At 46.5% G+C, this 22,591-nt stretch overlaps 1 protein-coding gene across 1 annotated transcript in view; it reads left to right on the top strand.

The window, feature by feature from the left end:
* brinp1 (bone morphogenetic protein/retinoic acid inducible neural-specific 1) overlaps window positions 1-22,591 on the top strand; it is a 42,598-nt gene that overhangs the window by 11,161 nt on the left and 8,846 nt on the right. Inside the window, 3 exon segments of the mRNA XM_042337537.1 lie at window positions 11,440-11,630; window positions 13,609-13,778; window positions 19,716-19,821. Coding sequence (XP_042193471.1) covers window positions 11,440-11,630; window positions 13,609-13,778; window positions 19,716-19,821 — 467 coding nt within the window.

Genomic DNA, 22,591 nt, shown 5'->3' with positions numbered 1-22,591 from the left:
GCTTGCTTACACGGGAAAATGAAAAATAAATCGGCAGGATTATGAAATATTGCTAAGTCAATAGAAGGAGATATTAATATTTTAAATAACTTCTGGAAGTCCTTGCCTTTCTGTTTTGTTTTGTGCTTCTGAGAGTTATTATTTTTAAATTGTCTCTTCCCTCGGGCTTTCTCTCCTTCCCTCCCTCTCGCTCTCTCTCTCTCCCTCCCTTGATTTTCGACCTCTCATTCACTTGTTTTCTGTGCATCCCTTTCTGCAGGTCGAACCTGCAACTGTTAATTAAAGTGAAGTTTATTGGCAGGTGAGAGGTGATAGGTGGGGTGGGGAAGCCTTTAAGGGGTTTCAAGATCTGCCATGCCACTGCTATATAATAAATTATAATCCTTGCGTTCGATATAGCGCCTTATCGCGTCTTCGAGAAGGTTCAAAGCGCTTCGCAGAATATCCTGTAAAGTGTAGTGACTGTATTTTGTGGGGTGAAATTTTTTATTTATGTTTAGAACCTGGTCAGCCCATTCCTTATTTTTTTTTAGCAGCAATTATCAAGCTCATTTGTTGAAGAGACCCTGAGCCCGATAAAGCCAGTAGGTTTTGAATCTTCTGCCCATTAATAATAATCCTTGCATTTGATATAGCGCTTTTCACGTCGGGAGGACGTCCCAAAGCGCTTCACAGAACACACTGTAAAGTGAATTGACTGTATATTTGTGGGCGAACGCGGCAGCCAATTACGCACAGCAATGTCCCACAAACAGTCGTAGATTGAAAATGACCAATTTATTATTGTTTTTGGTTTTGGAGGGATTATTATTAGGCTCTGTGTGGAGTAAGGAAACTTGCCCGAGGTTTCGCCCTCTGCCTGGAATTGAACTCAGGTCTCGGTTGCAAAGCGAGTTCTCTATCCACTCCACTGCCTGTTTGTAATTGCGGTTATCTCACTCGGTTCCCCAAAATCCCGCACCCTATCCTAATGGGAAAATTGTCCTCGCTGACGAGCAAAGAAAATCCTGCCAGTGATCGCAATAACAACCTTCCTACTTGTTCCAGAGAGTAAAAACTCCAGCAGAACCCCATAAAAATGCACTCCGGGTTCCCCAAGCCTTGGCTCTTGATAACGTAAACCTAAACTCTCCGGGTTGAACAGGGTGTAGGTTTGTGGAAGGTGAGGTAGGGAAGAGTACGTGCACTTCACTATAGACACACGAAAACGTCCACATACGTGTGTGGAACTCTCAGTTATGTTTGTATTTTAAGCATGAGGAAGGTCGGGCTCACTGAGATGCTGCCCGGCGTGAATGGCGCGACGTAAATCCAAGTTGTTGTTGCTGTTAGGCACGGTAATGGTTTTCAGCGCGCTTCTGATATCTGGATGGACCAAAACCCATGCTTCACAAATAGAAAATCAATAGCCACTTGATATCCATGATTGCAGATTAATAGAAAGAATCCCCTTAATATAAAGTTGTCGTCATGCATTTCTGTCTTCTCTTCCTATCCAGCTCTTCCTATCCAAAATAAGCACAGTCACTACTCATTGCAGTCTGCGCTGTGAAGCGCTTTGAGACGCCCTCCTGATGCGAAAGCTGCCACGTCAAACACAGCACGTGTTCTTTTTTATTGCCGACCTCTCTTGGGAACTATTTCTGGTTGCTTTTCCACTCTGGTGGAAGCTGCGATTTCTTATCCCATTTTCCTTCCAGGCACTCAGTGAATGTGTTGGCAAAGCAGGAGCCTGCAGCGGCAGGTTTCATTGCAGTGGTTTGCACCTGCAGTGCCCCGTGCCAGGAATTCACTCTGTGGGTCTGTAATTCATCACAATGCCTGTGTTGTAACACATCCTGATCCCACAAGATCAAGCACTTTGCTGATGCAGGTTGGAACACAATCGAGTGAGGACACCTCTCGCTTCTTGCTGGAGGCTTCCATTCACTGCCAAGTCACTGAGCTGCCTTTGTGCTTTCGCTAGACCTCAGGTCCTACATCGGGGCCTTGTGTGATAAGAGCACAAGAGAGCTGAGAACATGATGTATTGGAATGAAAAGAATATCATTTGCCCGTTGACCCAAAGGCTGCACAAAATCTACTCTCCTGTGAAGACCATACCACCTGCTGTCACAGCTGAAAGCTCTACGCAGATACTTCCTCACCCCCAAACTAATGTAAAAATGACCCTTGCGTTTGTTATGGTGCCCTTCGCATCAGAAGGCTTCACAGGTGTTTACTGCGAAGTGTATTTTGTACCCCAGAATATTCATTTATTCATTCATTCATTCATTTCCCACAGCACCACTGTTAAAAACAACCTTGGTTTTATTTCCTTGTCATTCCATGGCATTTCTCTTATTAACACCTAGAATATATGCTGTCAGGAAGACCTTTGAGACATTCTTATGATGTGAAAGGCGCTGTAACAAATGCAGGCTTTCTTTTGTTATTACCCAGTAATTGTTGTTTTGAGGGGGGAGAAAAGTAAATCCAGATCATTTCTTTAGGATGCAACAAAACAGTAGAACAAGAGGATATTAGGTTTAGGGTTGTGAAGGGTAGATTCAGGACAGATACCAAGTTTTTCTTCAGGCAGAGGGCAATCAATGACTGGAACAGCTTACCAGGATAGGCGATAGAGGTCATTTAACAAGAGGCTTGATGCTGTAAGGGGAGGCCGATAGGCCGGGTGCTTTGTGGGGGATGAGATTGGATGGGCCAAAGGGCCTTCTTCACCCAGACCAATCTTGTGATTCTTGAGTGATCTTATTTTGAAATCTTTCCGAATCGGAGCATGACTGTGATTCACCGCTGGTCACTGCAGTGCATTGCCTGTCTTATCTGCGTGTCCAGTCAAAGGAAAGCGGCCTGCGAGTATAGTGTGTCCCAGTTGCAAGAAGTTTTGCATTCCAATTTGCCTCAAAGGCACACTTATCCCTTTGAACGCCGACTTGTGAATGCAAAGGGGAATTGAGTCCCTAAACCGCTTTGGCTGTGTGCTAACTGAATTATTCAACCACACTTGTCAAAGCAATTGAATTATATTGGGTAACAAATCTAGCCAATGAACTCCACAAGTGCCTTATTTGCCAATCCGCGAATTCACTGAATCATGAGGTTTGATTTATGCATTAAATATTGCTCAACAATACGAAAACTATTCGCGGTACATGGGTTCAAGGATTATTCCTAATATTGTAGAAAGCAGACTGGGTTTTATAGCTCTCTGGATCATCAAGGCTCAAGCCTCTTGGTCTCTTTAGCGAGGGATAGAGTGCTGAAACTTGAAGCTTGTGATTTATCAATGCAAATCTCTGCAAAGCAACACGTAGAGTCAGGTGTCAACATTATTGTCAGTTGTGCAGTGGCATTAACAGCAGATGTGCAATGATTCAAACCCAGATTCTGAGCGGTCCTTCAGTACGATTGTTGTGGACAAGGTGGAGGGTAATGTTATCAACGAGATAGGATCCCATGGCACTACTCGAAAAGAGAAGGCAGTTTCTCCCGATTTCCTGGTCAGCAATCCCCAGGTAAAAATTGGTCTTTTATTTGGCTGACATTGCTGTGGACAAATGGGCTGTCGTGTTTGCCTAAACATACATTATTATTTCAGTGGTTGTGGCCCACATATCATTGCCATTGTCAAACACACTCACTACGCTTTACAGTAGTGAAGCACAAGCTCCCGAGAAGCTCTTTGAGACGCACTGAAAATCACCATCCTGGTCTTATTCACCTCGCTTTACGGTCATTGGTGCGATAACGGTTTAGCAATTCATAGTCAGTGTTGTTCACGAGTGCTCTTATGTCACCCGCAGGTCGGAAGCTAAAAGGAAATAAATAGCGCATTTAATTCTTAGCACCCTGAAATCCCATGGGTCGAGAGAAAAAAAAAGCATTCACAAACCGGCTTTCCCTGTGTTATTTGCTGTGTTATTTCGGTGGTTTGTTCTCTTGTCAGTGGCGTGAGACAGCAATAAATCAAAGACCGTTTGCGGGCATACCTGGCTGACGCTCTGTGGCAGATAATATTGGAGTTTTGATGGCTTAAATAATTGAAAGCTGTTCACCAATTCTGTTGGCTTTATCCCCAGGGCCCTCGAAAGATATTGACAGTATTTTTCTCACTTTAAGTGACGTAATTGACCTTCAGTCAAAGCAAGTGACCCCAGAGTGTGTAATAACACACTGGGCCACTCTGCAGCTGACTGGGTGATAGTTTACCTCCGCAGGCCCTACCTTAGCCCTTTACTATTGCTGATAAATGCCAAAGACCTTCAAGATGAAGCAAGACAAGAGAGTTGTTGCACGCAGGTACCTTAAAAGGGGGTCGCGGTCAAGAAAAAGGATTACGCGGATCCAGAATTAGTTTTTTTTTGTTTTGGCACTGAAAAAGGTGGTGATTTTGCCGGAACTGCGTTCTTGTCTACTTTAAAAAGAACCGAACTTCGCTTTCGTTGAGTCAGTTACTGAATCCCGTCAACGGTTTCCTTGCAGCTGTTTAGCCGCACCACAAAATCATAGGGTCTTACGATTGATTTGGATGAAGAAGAGAAAGGAATTTCTCCCAGTATCCCGGCCATCGTTTCCCCCACCCCACCCCAGATAAAATTGGTCACCCGCTCTGAAAGGGGGTTGGCTCTTGTGGGGCATTGTCGTGTGTAAAATGGCTGCCATGTTTCACCCACAAGATACGCAGTCAATCCACTTCGTTGTAGTGCTTTGAGATGTCTCGATGACATGATAAAGCGCTATATCTTTAGCTATAAAATATACTTTATAATAAAAATCCTTGCACTTGAGATATGTAACACAAGGGACGATGTATGTTAGCAGGGAGCAAGTTGCTTTGAGAAAAGTTGTGTGTAGGAGCCAGTGGACTATAAACATGAGATGCCATGAACGATCACCGATTATACCAGGAGACGTCACACAACCACCAGTTACATTCTCAGGAAACCGGGAGGAAACGAGGCAAAGAACAGCCATTGCTTTTCGAAAACCTCCATTTAAATTTGAGTTTGAAATCCAGCACCATCGTGTCTTCCAGACGGACCGAGCATAGGTGCTGCTGTTTACCTAGTATTACTGGAGAAATCAATAATAATTTATATTTCTGTGAATCGGTGTTTCAGCGCCAGCTTAGACCTGGGAGGTAATCAATCCAGTTTCAATCTCTGCTGTAAATTAGAGCAGCCTTCTCTGAAAGAGTTGGCTCTTGTAGTAATAATAATAATAATCCTTGCATTTGATAGAGCGCTTTTCACGTCTTCTTGACGTCTCAAAGCGCTTCACAGAATAGACTGTAAAGTGAATTGACTGTGGGCGAAACGCAGCAGCCAATTGCACACATCCCCACAAACAGTCGCGGATTGAGTGACCAAATTACTATTTTCTTTTCTTTTTTCTTTTTTCTTGAGGGATTATTATCAGGCGTGCGGAGTAAGGAAACTAGAGGAGAAATTCTATCTGTGTTTGGATCGGTTTCTCAGTCATGCAGACCAAGTGGTGAACCAGTGGAAGGAACGCCTACTTAAGCAATGTGTGATTTGTTTGGAAATTTTACACACCTATGGCGGAGGGATTGAGGGAGAGATTTCCAGAGTTTCGGGGCGCAGGGGCTGAAGGCACGGCCACCAATGGTGGAACAGGGGGCACGAGGGACAAATAGGAGGCCGGTGGATGAGCCACAAAGTCACTGCACTTTACAGTGTATCCTGTGAAGCGCTTTAAGACGTGTCAACGACGTGATAAGGCGCTGTATCAAATGAAAGTATTATTATCATTGTCCGTCGCAATTCTTTAGTGTCTAATGTCAAAATGCAGGCTGACCATAGACAATACGTACTGTGGCCGCACTGGTTTGGCAGAAATTAATTGCAGATGGTTTGTGGACGGACTGAATGTAACGAGATTAAAGCTGAGGTGCCAGGAATTTGTGGGTTTTCATCTCTCGCTGCTGGAAGAAACCGAGAAACCTGTCACTTCAACCTACGAAAGTGCTATACGTAGAACTGATTTACGTACCAGAATTTGGCAGAGAGTGAACACAGAATGTGGGAACCATCTGCATTTCCAAACCACGCTTAGATGCTCTGGGACGCTGAGGGTCGCTGTGTAAATGCAGGTTGTTTTTTTAAAAAATGTTAATGGTGTCACTTAACAGTGAAGCGAAAGGCAGGAAAGCATAACATGTGACTCTCCCCACGAGCTAAACGTATAGAGTAAACCCGGTACGGACGGAAATGCAACGGCTTTGTTAGTGCGAGCGAAATGTAGATTTGTACAGTGCAAACCCGTCCCCTCGGTTCCCTCTCTCTCTTCGCTCCCAAAGAGAAAATATGATTCACCGTCCGTGTCTGCGAGACGACACGCCATTTGCAGTCAGTCCGCTTGTTGTTCCAGTGCTGGTCTCGTCGCTGGTATTTCTGAGGGGCTCGGACAGCCCTGCCTGCATAAGTAAGCTTCGCGATATCGACCCGAACTCTCCCAGAAGCTGGCCAGCCAACACGACGTGCCTGGAGTAAGAAATGGGTTGACTGGGGATGAGCCTGGGCGAATGTGGCACGGCCATCGATCCTAGCTGTGCTGAGAAAGAGGCTAATGCCGCAATTTCTAAGCAACATTTTTTTTCAGGCTAATCTTGCCTCGCTCCCCTCGCCGGTCCTGGCGAGAGCTGTGCTCCTGCTGCCGCAATAATTGCTTATCCTTGCATTAGACGTCGCGTCAATAATGACAAAACTCTCTCGAGTCTCTCCACGCAGGGAATCTGTCAATTGCAAGGGGCTGAAGCTCCCAACGTTTGTAACATACAAACGGGGGAGAGGGCGGAGGGGGTGGGGGGAGGGGGGCTGCAATCATGCAATCACGCTCTCTCTTCAAGCGCCCGGATAAAGGGAATCAATCATTCTGGTCAGCTCCTGACTGCGCCTTGAGATTGAGTCAGGGCAGTCCAGGGAGAAGGGAAGAAAATTGAAGGAGAAGGGAGGGAGGGAGAGAGGGAAAGAGGGAGTGTGGAAGCTTTTTGATCCAAACTGCACAGGTTTGCAAAAAAAAAAAAGATACATTCAGCGATGTGACCATTAAAAACCTGAACTTAATATTTCTGAATCTCTCTTTGCCAGCAGGCATGCAGCGAAGCAGTCTTCGCATGGAGTCTCATTTCGAGAGACTTGACATGCAAGCAGTTAGCCAATATCCCGGTTCAATAGACTGCTGCTGACGGTGCATCTTTCCTCGGGCTTTGCTTGAACTGAATTTGCTGTGTGTTTTTTTTTTAACGCGACGCGCAGTGAGGAGAGGGCAGTTGCGCTGCTGCTGAAAGATCTTAGCTGGCAAAGCGTGGGAGGGCGAGGGAGAGGGAGAGGGAGAGGGCTGGGGAGGAGCGGAGGACGGCACAGAATCGCTTTGCGGTTGGAATCTGTTTCGCGCCGCGTGTAAAGTTGCGGTTTGCACCGAGCGTGTCGCGAAACCCCCACCGTTTAGGTTTTTAGCCAAATGCCTCATTCTGGGAAGAGTTTATCACCGTTGCTGTCAAATCTCCGACCTGCTTTTGCCCCCACATCTGTGCGAGAGGTAGAGGGCTGCCAGAATTCCCTGCCTCAATCCCTCCATCCCGCCCCTTCCTCTCTCGACGTGTCTCCTGTCACCTTCCCTCTCTCCCTGGCTGGGCATCGAGCTCCGCCACTGTTAAGTGCTCCCGAGACGCTACCCCATCACGAAGAGCATTGCAAAATTCTTGTTGTTTCTCCTCAGTTTAACTGCTTCGCACAAATGTGAGTAATAATAAGAATAATCCTTACCTTCGATACAGCGCCTTGTCACGTCCGCGAGACGTTTCATAAGCGCGGCACGGAATACACTGTGCAGTGAATACATGGACTGGATATCCACGGGATAGATGAAGGCAGAGTGTCAGCAAATGCGAGAGGGAATTGTTTAGTCATTGGCAAAGAAATCATTGATGGAATATGAGAAAGCGAGAGAGATGAACGTGTTTGGTTTGAGACTGCAATGGACTGGAGACTGGACCTGATAGACCACAGCAATTATTTCTTTTCCAATCGTCAACTCTTACAAGTGTTTGGCCGATCTTTTTTTTTTGCGCGACTGTCAAACACGTGACACAGCTGCGGAATTTGCATCAAAATGCGTCGATGCTAAAATGTAATCCCATTACCTGGGTTTGACCTAATTGCAGTGAGAACGTTACAAGGCCATTCCGGTTGTTCTACCTCCCCAATGATCAAGGCGACATCTCTCTGAATGGCTCGTGAGTCGTTACCTCAGAAGTTGGCGTAAACAGCCCGATTAATCCTTGTCCCTTGCACGGCAACAGTCAGTGAGCTCATCGGATCTGAGCGTGATTCAGTGCAATGCACGAACTGGTTCAAGAATGAGGCCCAATGTAAAAAGTCGCTATCAAAATTAACACAGTAATAATACTTGCATTTGATACAGTGCCTTATTCTGTCGTCCAGATGTCCCAATGAGCCCTAACCCTAACCCCAACCCAATGAGCTTTGTGGGCGAATGCAGCAGCTAAGTTTGCACACAGCAATGTCTCGATGACAGCTGAGAATGAGATACAAGGTGCATTATACCACCGTTTGTTTAAAAGAAATAGATAAAAATTTGCAAATATATACGTGTATCTATTTTGACTCTTGACGTGAGCTTTTGGATTTGCTGTTTGGATTCCAAGTACTCCCCACATAGCAGTGGGGTTGTGGGGGGGGGGGGGGGGTGGAGTGCTGTATTGTTGGAGGCACCATCCTTGGGACGAGACATTAAGCTGTGATGGACGTGCAATAGCTCATTCACTTCAGGGCTGTTTGCAGGACACTGCTCCGCTCACAAAAAAGGTTCCGTTCAACTTTCCTCAAAGTTCTGATGGTGTGTTTGTTGGGGAGAAGATCGTTTGTGGGCTGAGGTTAGATCAGGGCAGCGTATCCCGTTCTCTCTGCGTCAAACCGATCTTATCTTATCCCTGCAGACAGTTTGCGTGGAAAACAAAATTGATTGCAGCGTTCCTACCTAATCCTCACAACCCACGATTCCCACGAAAGTGGGATTACTCCCTACTAAATACACTCCACTTTACAATATATTCTGTGAAGCGCTTTGACATGTCTTAACGACGTGATAAGACGCTATATCAAATACAAGGATTATTTATAATATTATTATTTTTCCACCAAAACTGCCTCCGGCACCGCGATCTGTTGATGACAACACGACGTCTGACTGCAACTTATCAAAGTTCTGAAGCGCAAGGTCCAAACCCACGTCGCAGAACGACTGTATTGGAAAGGAGTCGGTGTAACAAGGCAGAGAATGTTTTTGGCCGATACAAAAGCCATTGCAAAAGCATAAGAAGGAACTATTTGTGGTTGACATCGGACCACCACACGATCAAATCCAGGCCGTGTTTTAACGTGAGCCACGTTGCCTGTTATTGCAGGAATTGTTATTCCGAGCCGGATGCTGATTGACTGAGGACGATGGAGACATGAGATTACGATCTCAGGCCTTCACGTGTATGCCAGGTACAGTCGAGAAGAGACTGAACAGTGTGTGACATGATTGCTGATCGAAAGGCAATCCTTGTCACACATGAATACGCTGTCTAGCAGGACATTTCAGCTTGTGAGCGTGCGCGTGTGTGTGCGTGCGTGTGTGTGCGTGTGTGTGCCAAAAGGCACAGTTAGTGCAAAGGATCAGGTTTGGAAGAGGTTTGTTTCGATGAGCTGTAACTGACTAGTGGGTTCCCCGTGTTGAGGTCTGCTTCGTCTCGTTTGCTTTCAAAATGAATTTTAACGTGTGAGGAATTTGTTGAGTACGTTGTGATCACAGTTTGTCGACAATCGGTTTGGCTGGACACCTGTCAAATGGCGCTTCCGCGCACTCCACACCTGTCCAGTGTCTCGGGACATCCTCCCAACAATGCATCGAGTTAAATCCCAGTGGAGGCATCCCTCAATAATCCTATTTTCTCTCTGTACTTACAATTATCCATCTCGGCCTTACTTTGTGCCCGTATTATTCAGTTACTGTGTTGGATTCAGGGATCAATGTGATTCGAGATATTCTTTTTCATCAACTACTGAGTACAAGTTGCTCTGATTTGTACTGTAAGGAGCAGCAGTGTTTCAATTACAGCATAATCAACCAATCTGATAGCACACGGCCACACCAGATCCTATATAATTGGGCTAATTTTCATCATTTACTAAATGTACGATTATTGAATTTTAAGGACGTCGGAAGTTTCGGGAAATCTGTGATTGCACATTTCGCGGGAAATAGCACAGATTAGTTCCCCAAATTTGAGCCATTCTGTCATTTTCGACATGGTTACTTAGTACAGTCGTTCAATTTAATTTAAACCGAGATGCGGTGCGTTCTGTGTTAAGTGCTATCTTTTCAATTATTGCTTATATGGTGAGATGTAAGCGGTTTGGGCATTTTGTGTTGCTACCGACGTAAAGGAGCCTCGTCAATACCTGTGTGATTTAATAAGGTTCACCCTGCTGTACATTTCCTTCATGCCGTACCTGTGTTAATTAAATTCCATTTTACATCCTGCTCACAACCTATGAATAGAATTCACACTGTTGTACATTAATTGCATCCGCGTCAAATCATTTTAGTCATTAAGGGAAGTGGGAGAAGGGGTGGGAGGGAGTTTGCTTCTCCGAGAATGAAACTGTCATCGATTTACCCAGTTTACGTTACGGTGATTTTTAATTGAAGCCATTTGCATGCATATACCTCAAAAAACAAACAACAAACAAACAAACAAAAAAAAAACCTCCAGAATAACAATGAACCTCCCAACATATCTGTGGTGATGTGTGTCAGCCTGGCTCACTTGGCGGCCTCTCTCCTCAGTCAAAAAAGGGTTCAAGCCCTTTCGTCATGACTTTGGACTCACACAGTCTCGGCTGACTCTCCATTGGCAGTGCAAGGGGAGCGCTGACTTCTCTGAGGAGCTGCCCCTTTGAACGAGACGTTAACTTGGAAGTCCCGCCCGATAGTCCAGGTGGACGTCAGGAATCCATTGGCACGTTCTCCAAAGGTTCGCTGTTTGTGGGGACTTCGCTACACTGACAACAGTGACTGCCCTTTACAGTACACTTCTTGCAGAGCTTTGAAACGTTCTCCTGATGTGGAAATGTAAAACGAAATGCAGGGATTAGTATTATTAGATGCAACCCGGGTTGGGTGTTGTGGCAAAGGAAGATCAAAACTAATGGTGTTTGATGATAAACGGGTTTAAAAGAATAATAACAAGTGAGATTCCAATAGATTTCTCTGTGTTTGGGTAATATGATGGAAATAATTTGTTGCGACTTTAACCACCTTGACTGCCTGAGATTTGGCCCTTCATCACGTTTTGAATTCCCCTTTTTTTTAAAATTTAAACGCTTGTGATTGTGGCCGTTGCAGAGAATTTGCACGCTGGAAGGTGAGAAACACAGCCATCGAGAGGAGGGACTTCAACCGGAATCCTATCCCACTCATGCCGGAGTTCCAGAGAAGCATCCGCTTGCTGGGAAGAAGACCCTCGACCCAGCAGGTCATCGATACCATCATCCGGAAATACGGAACACACGTGCTGTTATCTGCCACGCTTGGGGGTAAGTCACCCTGGTTCCATCCTTACCGACTGTGAACCTCCCCAAAAACTTTCCGAGACGCGTTGAAGGCGGAAAGCCACCCCATGTTTTAGAGTCAAAACTTGATATGCAAAGTTTTTGGCGTTCCGGAGGAGGAAGCTCTTTACCCAGCGGGTTGGCGAGAAGGTGGAGCTCACGACCGGAAGTCTTGGTCGAAGCAGAAAGCATCAATGCGTCGAAGGGGAAACTCGGTGCCTAGGTGAGGGGAAAAGGGAACAGATGGGAAAGGGGATAGGGAGGGGGTTAGGAGTTGTAAAGGATAAACACTGACACAGACTAGTTGGCCTGTTCCATTGCTGTGAGGTCTACGCAGTTCTGTGTTAATAAGTAATATATGTGGCTCTTAACTGTACAATATACGGCTTAAAGTGCAAAACTGCGTTCTCACTTCATGGCTTTGCTGAGCACGAGTCGACTGCATTCACCTGCAGAACGCACAGTCACCACACTTTACAGCAAATCCCCTGAAACTCTTTGAGACGTCCTCCCGTGCAGAAGACGCTGTGACAAAGGCAAGGGTTATTTTTGATCATGAGAGTGATTTTAATGGCTGCCACACAAAACTCTTGAGCACCGAGCGTTCATCCAGTTCCTTGTGTGTGTGTGTGTGTGTGGAGGCACTTGTTTGGGGTAACGGAAGACTGCGTGGGAATTAATATGCGAGTTCGATAATTACCACCGTGCTGGAACTGTGGTGGCGGAGAGCGTGAATTATGCTTTGCGACGGTATCAGCAATGCAGATAACACAATTAGAACAAATTGCGGAATCACTCAAAAGACGGTAGCCCGAGCCAAGAAAGCGGCGATAAATTATTTGACACAGGCTTTTGAATAACCAGTGAAACGCGTCATGACTGAAACGTCGAGGCTCACAGAGGGACCCAGCCGAAAGATTAATTTACACCGTCACCTTCCGTATTCATTAAACATAAAGGTTCGGTTTCATCTCATTAATATAACCTCAGTCAGAGAATTACACCAAGTAATGGGTGGGAGTGCAATTCGAGCAAAGCCTCTTCTCCAGGTGTTCACAATCGCTCTCGGTCCTTTGGCACGTGAACTGCGAGGTGACGTTCTTGACAAATATCGCTGCAACCCACCTATAAGATTTTTCTGAGCATCGATGAGAAAAATTGACGTGGGGTGAATGCGTGCGCCCAGGCCCAGGCCCTTTCGTTTGCCCTATGCGTCGGTGAAATATTTTCTAACCAAACATGAGTAACCTTCAATCCAGTTGAATGTGAATCCGCCTGACCTTTCATCAAGTAGCATGCGCTGCCTGAACGACTCAGCTATGATCGTTCGCTTAAAGAATTATTGTTATAGTTTTTTTCTGTCTCTACCTGTCCCTCCCTCCCTGCCCCACTTCCCGTCCTCCCGGTTTAATGAGAAATTAAACGCTCTTGCCCATCTCCCGTGACTTTGTGGTTTCGCGATGCGCTTTGCGGGCAGCCTGGCTTCCTCAGGAACGCTCTCTGTTAGAGTCAGAAGGTCGTGGGTTCAAGGGACTCTGAGCTCATTAGTCTGGGCGGAAAGAAAGGGAGGGGGGGGGGTGAGAGGGGACGTACGCTAATGGGGATGCAAAGCAATGATTCAAACGCGTGCTCCTGTCGCCCGCAAAATACACAAGTCCATTCACTTCGCAGTACGTTCTGTGAAGCGCCTTGAGACGTCTCGAAGACGTGATGGAAAAGGCGCCATATCAAACGCGAGTATTGTTGTCATTATTACAGTGTGATTACTATTGCCTAAATCATCAGGCAGACGTAAAACCTGATCAAATGCACGCACACGCACACACACACGCGCGCACACACACACGCGCACACACACAACACGGTACCCAACAACTCCCCGTTATCGCCGCCCACGCAACCGGGAACGCTTTACCGGAGGGATGACGTGTCGGTGTTGGTCTTTTTTTCTCGGCCCTTCCAGGTGAAGAAGCACTTACCATGTACATGGACAAAAGCAAGTTGGACAGGAGGACCGGCAACATCACCCAGAGTGTGGAAGCGCTCCACCAACTGGCCTCCTCGTACTTCATCGACCGCGATGGAACTATGCGGAGACTTCACGAAATACAGATCTCCACCGGAGCCATCAAGGTACCCCGTCCTCCGTGTCTCATTCGACCGGCGATTTTACAAGCTTCCACCCCACAAGATTGAAAGTGGGACTAAAATGGCTCCAGGGTGATAAGGCGCTGTGACAAATGCAAGGATTATTATTATTATTATTGTTATTATTATTATTATTGCAAATGGAAGAGCTGAGGTGCTGACCCGGACCTGTACATCACAACGACCTGCACTGGTCGATGAGGACGTCGTGGAGGAAGGCTGGGTGGGTGGGACTATACGTAAAGCATGGCTATATGCAATCTGTCAAATACAATGACATATAATAAAAATAATAATAATAAAAAATAAAATTGCTTTGAAACAGCGTTTAGTCTTAGACTCTCAAATGCAAGAAAGTGGACGTAATGTGGCGCGAACGCCCAGACCACCCGATCTTCTCCAGCGCAGTGCAATTAGTAAAACTAATACTTTCTGACATTTTGGATGTGACGGGATATTTGGAAATATCTTTCTTTTCTCTCTCTCTCTCTCTCTCTTTCTCTCTTCCGTTGTGGCTATTGCATTTCAAGATGGAATCTTGCCATCAGCACAACCCGTAAATCAAACGGCAAAACAAATTATGGTAAAATTTTACATCTTTCGTGTTGTTCTTTTGGGTTTAAGCAGCGAGCGCTGACAAGAGATGACATTCTCGAAGGAATTGGCTCGGAGGGATTCCTGAATCCCATCAGCGTGAAGCAGGGGAATTATCATCAGCGCAGTCACAGGCAGTGAGACTACAGTAGCAATCTTGTCATTAGACCTGAGAGTGTGCTTGTGTGTGCGTGTATGTGTGTGTGTGCGCGTGTGAACTTTGTGTGTGTGTGTGTGTGTGTACAGGTACTTTGTATGAGTGAGTGCATATCTGCTTTGTGTGTGTGTGTGTGTGTGTTCGCGCATGTGCTTTGTGTGTGTGCGTGCATGTGCTGTGTGTGTATGTGTGTGTATGTGTGTGTGTGTGCACGGGCTTTGTGTAATCCCAGGGCCCACGATCAAGTTTAGTGACAAACGCAGCTACCACTTTGCACATAACGGATTCCATGAAGCAGCCACAAAAAAAGTGAGTGGAGTCCTGCAGCTCAGTGGTTAGAGCACTCGCCTCGCAAGCGAGAGACCTGGATTCGATCCAGCAGGGCGAAACTTTGGGCAAATTTCCTTACTCCGCACACACGCCTCTCTGTTTACCTAACAGTAAGTAGGAACCTGGTTGTTAGTCAATTGGCAGATCGCTTTTCTGGTGGGTAATAATTCCTTCAAAATAATTGGTCACTTATCCCTGACCGTCTGTGGGACACTGCTGTGTGCAATTGTGTGCACTTTAAAGTATATTCTGTGACACGCCTTGAGATGTCTTGAAGACGTGATAAGGTGCTATATCAAGTGCAAGGATTATTACTATTTATCTCTGGTGAGGGATTTGTTGACCAAGACACCAGGAGAAAACTCCCTTCTCTTTTTCGGATGGTGTCATGGAATCTTTATCGTCCACCGTGAAACACAGAGACAGACTCTCTGGCTTTGACTTTGCTCCCATCAGACAGCGTCTCTGACAATACAGCGCTCAGCAATGCGCGGCACAGGGGTGAACTCCGGGGCCTGTTGGAATTGGTTTGAACCTGACGCAATGGTGATTAATGGTTTGAATTTTCTTTCGCTTCCAGTCACCAATATATTTCTGGGACAGTCTTCAGGTCAGGGCCATGCAGACTCGTGTTTACTGGTCTGTACGCGGCAGTGAGAAAACATCCTGTCCGGGGAGATTGATGGCGAGTGGGGCAGACAGTTTATTAAACATAAAATAGTAACACTGTCAGCACAGAAGAATGTTAGAGGGCATGTACCAGAAACCATCACAACTGAAGCGATCCTGCTCACAGCCAGCCTCTGTGGTACCTGACAGACAGATCTGTTTTTGTAGCCACAGTAAGCCTTGTCCAGGGTTTGTCAGATCACTTGATAACTAGTTAAGTCACATCATGAAGACTCTTTGGCCCACCCAACAGTCTTCACATCACAGCATCAAACTGCTTCTTAAGTGAGTCCCAGTGTCCCGGCCTCCATCACTCTTTTCCTCGCAACCCAACCCATTCCTGTCGTTAATTACCCTCTGGGTTAAGAAAATCTTCCTGGTGTCTGGTCCTGAAATTTGCCCGTTGCAAATCTCAACCGAATTGCCCTTTGCGACTCTAAACCCGTGTCCTCCCATCACTGGACCGGAGAAAGGCTCTCCCTGGAACCGACTGGAAATGTGTTTGGTAATTGAACCTTGTTGTGTGAGCTGAATAACGTGTCCATTTACACCCCAGTTTGTGATGGTGGTTGCAGTGTGCACGGGCGAGGTTTCGAACAAAATAAATCAAATTGGAAAGTGCTGGGAATGCACGGCAGCTTAATCAGTGTGTGGCCGGGTGAAGCAACAGACTGTAACAGATTATGATGATCTGACTCGCTGGTCCCATTTTCTAAAACGCCATTGCTCCCCACCCTATCATAGACGATTTGTATGGTTCGAAGGAGAAGGACTGAAGGAGTGAAAGAGAGAGAGAGCGAGAAAGAAAGAGAGAGGGCAACTGTAACACTACACTGACAGTAGGCACTCCTAAAGGAGGAATTTTTTTCTTTGCGTTACAAGGAATTTGCATTACGCGTGCAGTCCAATTCATCACACCGGCTGCTTGAACACAAAGTGGCTGATCCCAAATACAACGAATGTCTCTCTCGGTGTTGGGGGCAACAACACGACCAGTTCAGAATGGATTTTTTTAGTCCTGAAGTTTCTCAAAACTCACTTGGAGAGATTATCTCTGACCCAATCCACTTTCTTACTTAAAACAACCTGCATCTGTACAACACCCTTCATGTACGATAAAGTCTCAGATCCCCGGGAACTGGAAACTATTCCCCTTCAGATTCCTTAACAGAGAAATCACGGATTGTGAAAATACTCAAATTCGCGCTTAATTGGAAGGTGTGTTTTTATTTTCTGGTTCTTAAAAACGACTGGATTTACAACGTTTTCAGAATTCTGCACACTCTTACATTTTGAGGCAGAAAGGGTCTTTGGGTTAAGACTCAGTGGAAATTCGAGCTTTACGTCCAGCTTTGCACACGAACCAACCATTTGGACTAGTTTCCTTTTGGGGCTGAGGAGTGGGGGGAAGAAAAGATATATTTTGATGAAAGACCGACCCATCTCAGGCTCCCAAATAATGACACACACGCACTTGAGGGAAGAGTTGACCCTTTGGTTCATTATTTCACCGTTTTCTCAGCAGTAAATCTCCTCCCAACACATTGTGGTTTGTTGACAAGGTGATTGGTACTGCTTGGCAATTTAATTACAACCGGGGAGAACAATTTAACAGAGCGGGTAATAAAGAAAAAACACAGATTACGGTACAAAATAAAATCTCACAGTCAACAAATCCAGAGCCCCACCAATGGGGAAATAAATATAATGGGGAAAGCTGCAAATCAAATTGAGGGACGATGTGTTAATTGCGCTGACGGGAGACGGGTAATTGATTAACCTGTGTAGAGCTGCAAATGTGTCAAACGGAATAAACAAGTGGAGAGGACTGCGGGTGATTGAGAGCAGCCTTGCCTCAGTCCGCGGAGTTCATAGGGGCTTTGCCTGAGCAATGTCGCTCAGCCATAATCCCGAGATATTAAAAAGGGATTTTTCTTTTTGGTAAAGTGATCCCGGCTGATGTCACAGCTTCGCGAGGTTCAAGTGCATCTCTCCTTCAAACAGATCCCTTTGTACTCAATGCATCCGTTGTTGTGGGCTTCTACTCATTATTGGCGGTATTTTGCCGGATCTTAGACTCAGCTTCTCATACTCCTTCCTGTGTCCAGGGCAGAAAAGGACTCTTATGACGCAGCCTTACCCTGGGATATGGTGAAAGGGCAGGGATTTGGGATTAAAAGATCTGACAGTAATTAATGAAGCAGGTTTGATGTACTGATATGCCCTCTTCTGGCTCCTGTTTCCCAATGACAGTCCAGTTCCAGCTCCTTGGGATGTCCTCCCGACGTGAAAAGCGCTATATCAAATGCAAAGACTATTATTATTATTATTAAGGCGCTATACAAGTGTAGATTTGTTGTCATTGTGTCGTGCTGGGGGAGCTCTCCGATGTCTGAGATCCCGTCCTTTGGCTGAGACATGTAAGTGACGTACTGTGGGGACTGTGGACCCACACGATGCTGATGTGAGGATCAAACCCTGACTCCGAGGCAAGATTGCTACCCGCTGAACCAGGAGGACATTAAAGATCTCATGGTTACTGTTCAGAAAAGGGAAAGGTGTTCTCCTCGCTCCAGTGCCAGGACTGTGAACTCAAAGACAAAACGTGGGAGTTGAACTGCATTGTCGGAAGATGCTGTCCTTCGGGAGAGGCCTGTTAAACTGAGGTCCCGACTGCCTGTTTAACCAGCTCTCTTGATGAGTAGCACCACGAGATCTTCAACATCTCCCAGAACAGACAAAACAGGACCTTGTTTTCACATCATCTGTATTGCAGCGGTTTCCAAGACTGGAGCCCCAAAGTCCCGTTGTTATTGAGGGACGGTGGGGATTCGATCCCGCGGGCTTATAGCTCAGACTCCTCACTGCTTACAAGTCCCAAAACCGCAGCACAGTGAAGGGTCGATCTGCGTTTCCAAACACCGGCTTTAGTCGTGTGTCGCGCCGGCCGCGTTGACACTGCAGCAGGGAAGTCAGACCCGAGGCGCGCACAAGGCTGAGCGAGTGCAGCAAAGCACAGAGACGCCCTCGGGAGAAATGCTGCGATTTTATGCTGTTCTGTAAAAATTAGAAATCACACTATCCATTTAACTCCCAGACTCATTTACAATTTGCTGCATTTGTATCCCTTGTTATGACACTCCGAATCCACAGAAGCTTCCGCGATAACACATATTTATAGCCACTTCATTAATTAAAGAAGCATATAAAATATTCTCATTATGATGCTCACCCAACTCCCCCCCCCCCCCACTTCCCTTTTTTTTTCTCTCTCTCCCCTTTTACTGGAGTCATTGTACAGCTCCCAGAGGGAGTGGGGTAATGAGGGGGAGGTGCTGGCAATTTTACGGAGTGTTAATTGGATCAATATAAAAAGGTAGCGCCTGTGCCTTTGTGCTCCGAGCTCCGGTTTTAAAAGAAAATCTATAATTGATCTTTTCCGTTCAGTCCAGAAGTGGAACAAATGGTTAAGAATGTGGCGTGGCGATTTTAACTGGCTTTCCGACTGGAAGCTCGCTGGAGCCCGCGTTGGAATTGATAGAAAATTAAAAGCACATTATCTTAGCCGTGCATGAGTTCCCGTAATTACTTTCCTGTGACCTAGTTCCAGTTTCTCGAGCTTGTCTCGGTTTTCATTGCCGTCATCTGTGGCTCTGGGGTGTAAGAAGAATAAATCAATCAAATAAACCGGGTGGGGAGGGGGAGGGTTGGGGGGAAATGAAGGTTTGGACGGACGGAACCTTTGCTGGTCGTTAGTTAACGATAAAAAGGGGACGTTGGGGGGAAAGCCCTTTATGCTTATACCCTGTGTCCCTGTTTGCGCTGCTTACCTCAAGAGCTGTTACGGCGCAGAACAGCGCACTCTGTTCAACGGACGTGTCTGCGATTAATCTGCTCCGCCTGCGTGTCGCAGAGACAGAGCGCGTCCGCTCGGATTTTCCTGACCGGATGGCCACTGCCGTCAGAGGACGAAGGAACTTTGCTCGCTTCCTCCCGAGGATTAATAATAATAATAATCTTTTCCGTTCTATTTCCGCTGCCGTGTAGGAATCGTTCGGTGGCAAGAGACGTTGATAAATTAATGGGGATGTTTAATAGCGTGTGTGTGTGTGCGCGTGTTTTTTCTTTCCTTCTCTCACGCTAATTGTTTTTCTCTCTCTCTGCTTTTGCAGGTGACGGAAACTCGGACTGGACCTCTGGGATGCAGCAGCTACGAGAATCTTGACTCCGTGAGTTCAGTTCTGCTGCAGAGCCCCGAGAGCAGGTTGCATTTACAAGGTAAGCGTTTACCGGGCAGTCACGCCCGTCAGGAGATGGGTGTTGTCGGTGATAGACTGCATTCACTTCTTTCTGTTGTTCGGTTGGGTGTTATGACACTCGCAGAAACCCGTCACTGTGCTTCAGTACAATGATAACAATCCTTGCCTTCGATGCAGCCGCTTAACACGTCTTCGAGACCTCTCAAAGCGCTTCACAGAATGTACTGTAAAGTGAATTGACTGTCTTATTTTGTTATCGAACCGTGCTGAGAGTCCCACACAAGGGAGTTTCCCTGTGTCTGGAATGGAATGTGTGCCTCTCTCTCTCTCTCTCTCTCTCTCCCTGGAGGGATACTTACCTCATTCGACAACAACAGGAAATTTTGAGCCTTTCACGTTGGGAGGATGTCCCAAGGCACTGGACAGTCAAGGGTTCGCACTTGAGATGGGGGTTTGAAATCAAGAAGGGTGGAGGGCAAGGGGGTGGGAGCGGGATGGTGACCGAAGGCACGGTCAAAGAGGAAGGTCTTGAGACGGGCTTTGAAGGAGGCAAGGGAGGGTATGAGGACGTATCCAACGACGGAGGTGCCAGAGGTGGGTGTTTTATAGATTATGAGAGGTTTGATAGAGTCAATAGGGACAAATTCTTTCCACTGGTCGGTGAATCAATAACTAGGGGGTATCAACTTAAGTAGTTAGTTGGTAAACCAGCAATTGGGGAGATTAGGTGAGATTTTTTTCTGGCACAGTGTTTGAGGCAGGATCCACATTAACCTTCAAGAGGAAACTAGACAAATACCTTTTTTTAAAAAAAAAGAGTCAGTTCCAGAGGTGCGGGGAAATGGGACTTGAAAGGATTGCTCTTGAGGGAGCAGCACCGACCCAATGGGACAAACGGCCTTCCTTCTTCTGTGTACTAAATTTCTGTGGTGCTGTTCGCTTCAATGCGGAAAGGGAGAAAAGTGCCGTGATTTGAAAGCTCCGAAAGTCCTTCAGCTCTTTTAAGGAACAAACCCGATCAATCACAATTATATCTTAATCAAGTCTCTGCCGGACTGATATGAGAGAGGCTGATCAATAAACAGTCGGCTCGACCATTTTCCCTCAACAGCTTTGCTCGAGAACTCAATTATAAAGGTCGCAAGGTGACCGAGCTTCAGACTGGTGCACGATGGTTGCCCCATCTCCATTTCCTCCTCACTTTCATCAGTGTTATTGAAAGCAGAGCAGGGTTTGGGGTCGTCAGTTTCGTAATCCTGTTAAATATTTAATCGGCTTCCTTCTGCAGCTGGAGCTGGAAACTCGCAGCGAACGAAACCAGGTACGTTTTCTTAATTAGCACCGAGCGTAAAATAGGGGCCCCGCATCCCACGACGTCATCTCCAACCCGGGGCCGAAAATAGACGCCCGTGATTATCGTTTGAACTCTCTCAAATTCCGTTCTGCCCTGGTAATTGTGCTGCCACTGCAAAATGGATGAGGGATTGCTTGGAAAGGTCAGCGACTCATTTGTTAATGTTGGGGACGAAATGGCAAAACAAGAATCGGTATCACAGCGCCTGCATTCAATTAGCTAAGAGGCTCTCTGCTCCTGATGGATATTTCAATTAAAATGATGGACTGTGGTTCAGTCACTTTCTGCGCCACGCTGTGTTACATTGACTGCGTATCGCCGTGCTGTAGTGGTGCAAACCGAGGAAACTCCAGGCACTTTTTCTTTCATGGAGTACAAAACCAACACCACCGGGTGGTCACGCAGACTCCTCTTTTGAAGGGGCGACGACTGTATCCTTGTCACGAGGCGGTATTTTGTTTGCTTCCCAGTGTAAGGCTGGCCGTTAAGCCATCCCCTGCCCCTCTTCGTTTCTTTTCCGCACGTCCGAGCTAACGTGCCCCGAGTGAGATCCGAGCTGAAATGATGATCGCGGCCAAAGGAGGTTGATGCCCTGGTGTGAATGACACCGGGTTGCACTGCTCGCTTGTGTTTCCATCCCATGCCGACGTCATCGTCTTCACATGTGAACCACCAGCAAAATAACGGGCAGTTTCAACCCCAGAACAATCAGTGTCGTAAAATCAAAATTTTCTCCTCTTCCACCGCCCTTTCCCCTACCTCTCCACCCCAGCCCCCCCACCCCACACACACACACTATACCCCACACAGAGCAAGCACGTGTTGTAGCCACAATTGCCAGTTTAGTGCCGCATAACATTGGAGAACATCTCGTCGTCTCACAAAGACGGAGTGGTGGGAGCCAAACGAGGTGGGAGAGAGGGTTGAGCCCATCATTGTAGTATTAAATGTTTAAATAGATCAAAGACGTGGAGGCAGGTACTGGTACATCATAGATTCTGCTACTTCTGCAAGAGCCTCCGTTTGCCCCATCAGTTATCCTCCTTACCAGGTGGAAAAGTAGTAGAGGGGTTGAAAGTGCTAAAAATGTTGTTTTTCACCTCCCCACGCAGGTCTTTTTCTACTTCTCGGCGGCTGAGACTGAGCAGGAACTCGTTGTCAAAATGTAGTGGGATGGGGCGAGCTGGTGGGGGTGACATTTGAGAAGAAAATAGGAAGTTTGTACGGATGTTAGTTGTCGTCCCTCCTCTCGTCAAGCTGCTAGGGTGATGAGTGGGTTGAGTTCAGATCTACAGAAGTCATATTCTTGCGATCATTGGCCATCGAACACACGTTGTACGTTGTTGTGCGCATTGAGGTTTGTTCTGATCCCAGAAACAGAGCAGGAGGGAGAGGAGGGAATGAGCTTGATCCCCAGTGTTAGAGGGGACAGTTC

This window comes from Callorhinchus milii, unplaced genomic scaffold (genome assembly GCF_018977255.1).
Source record: "Callorhinchus milii isolate IMCB2004 unplaced genomic scaffold, IMCB_Cmil_1.0 Scaffold8, whole genome shotgun sequence".
Lineage (NCBI taxonomy): Eukaryota > Metazoa > Chordata > Chondrichthyes > Chimaeriformes > Callorhinchidae > Callorhinchus > Callorhinchus milii.
This window is presented reverse-complemented; position numbering and strand designations above follow the sequence as displayed.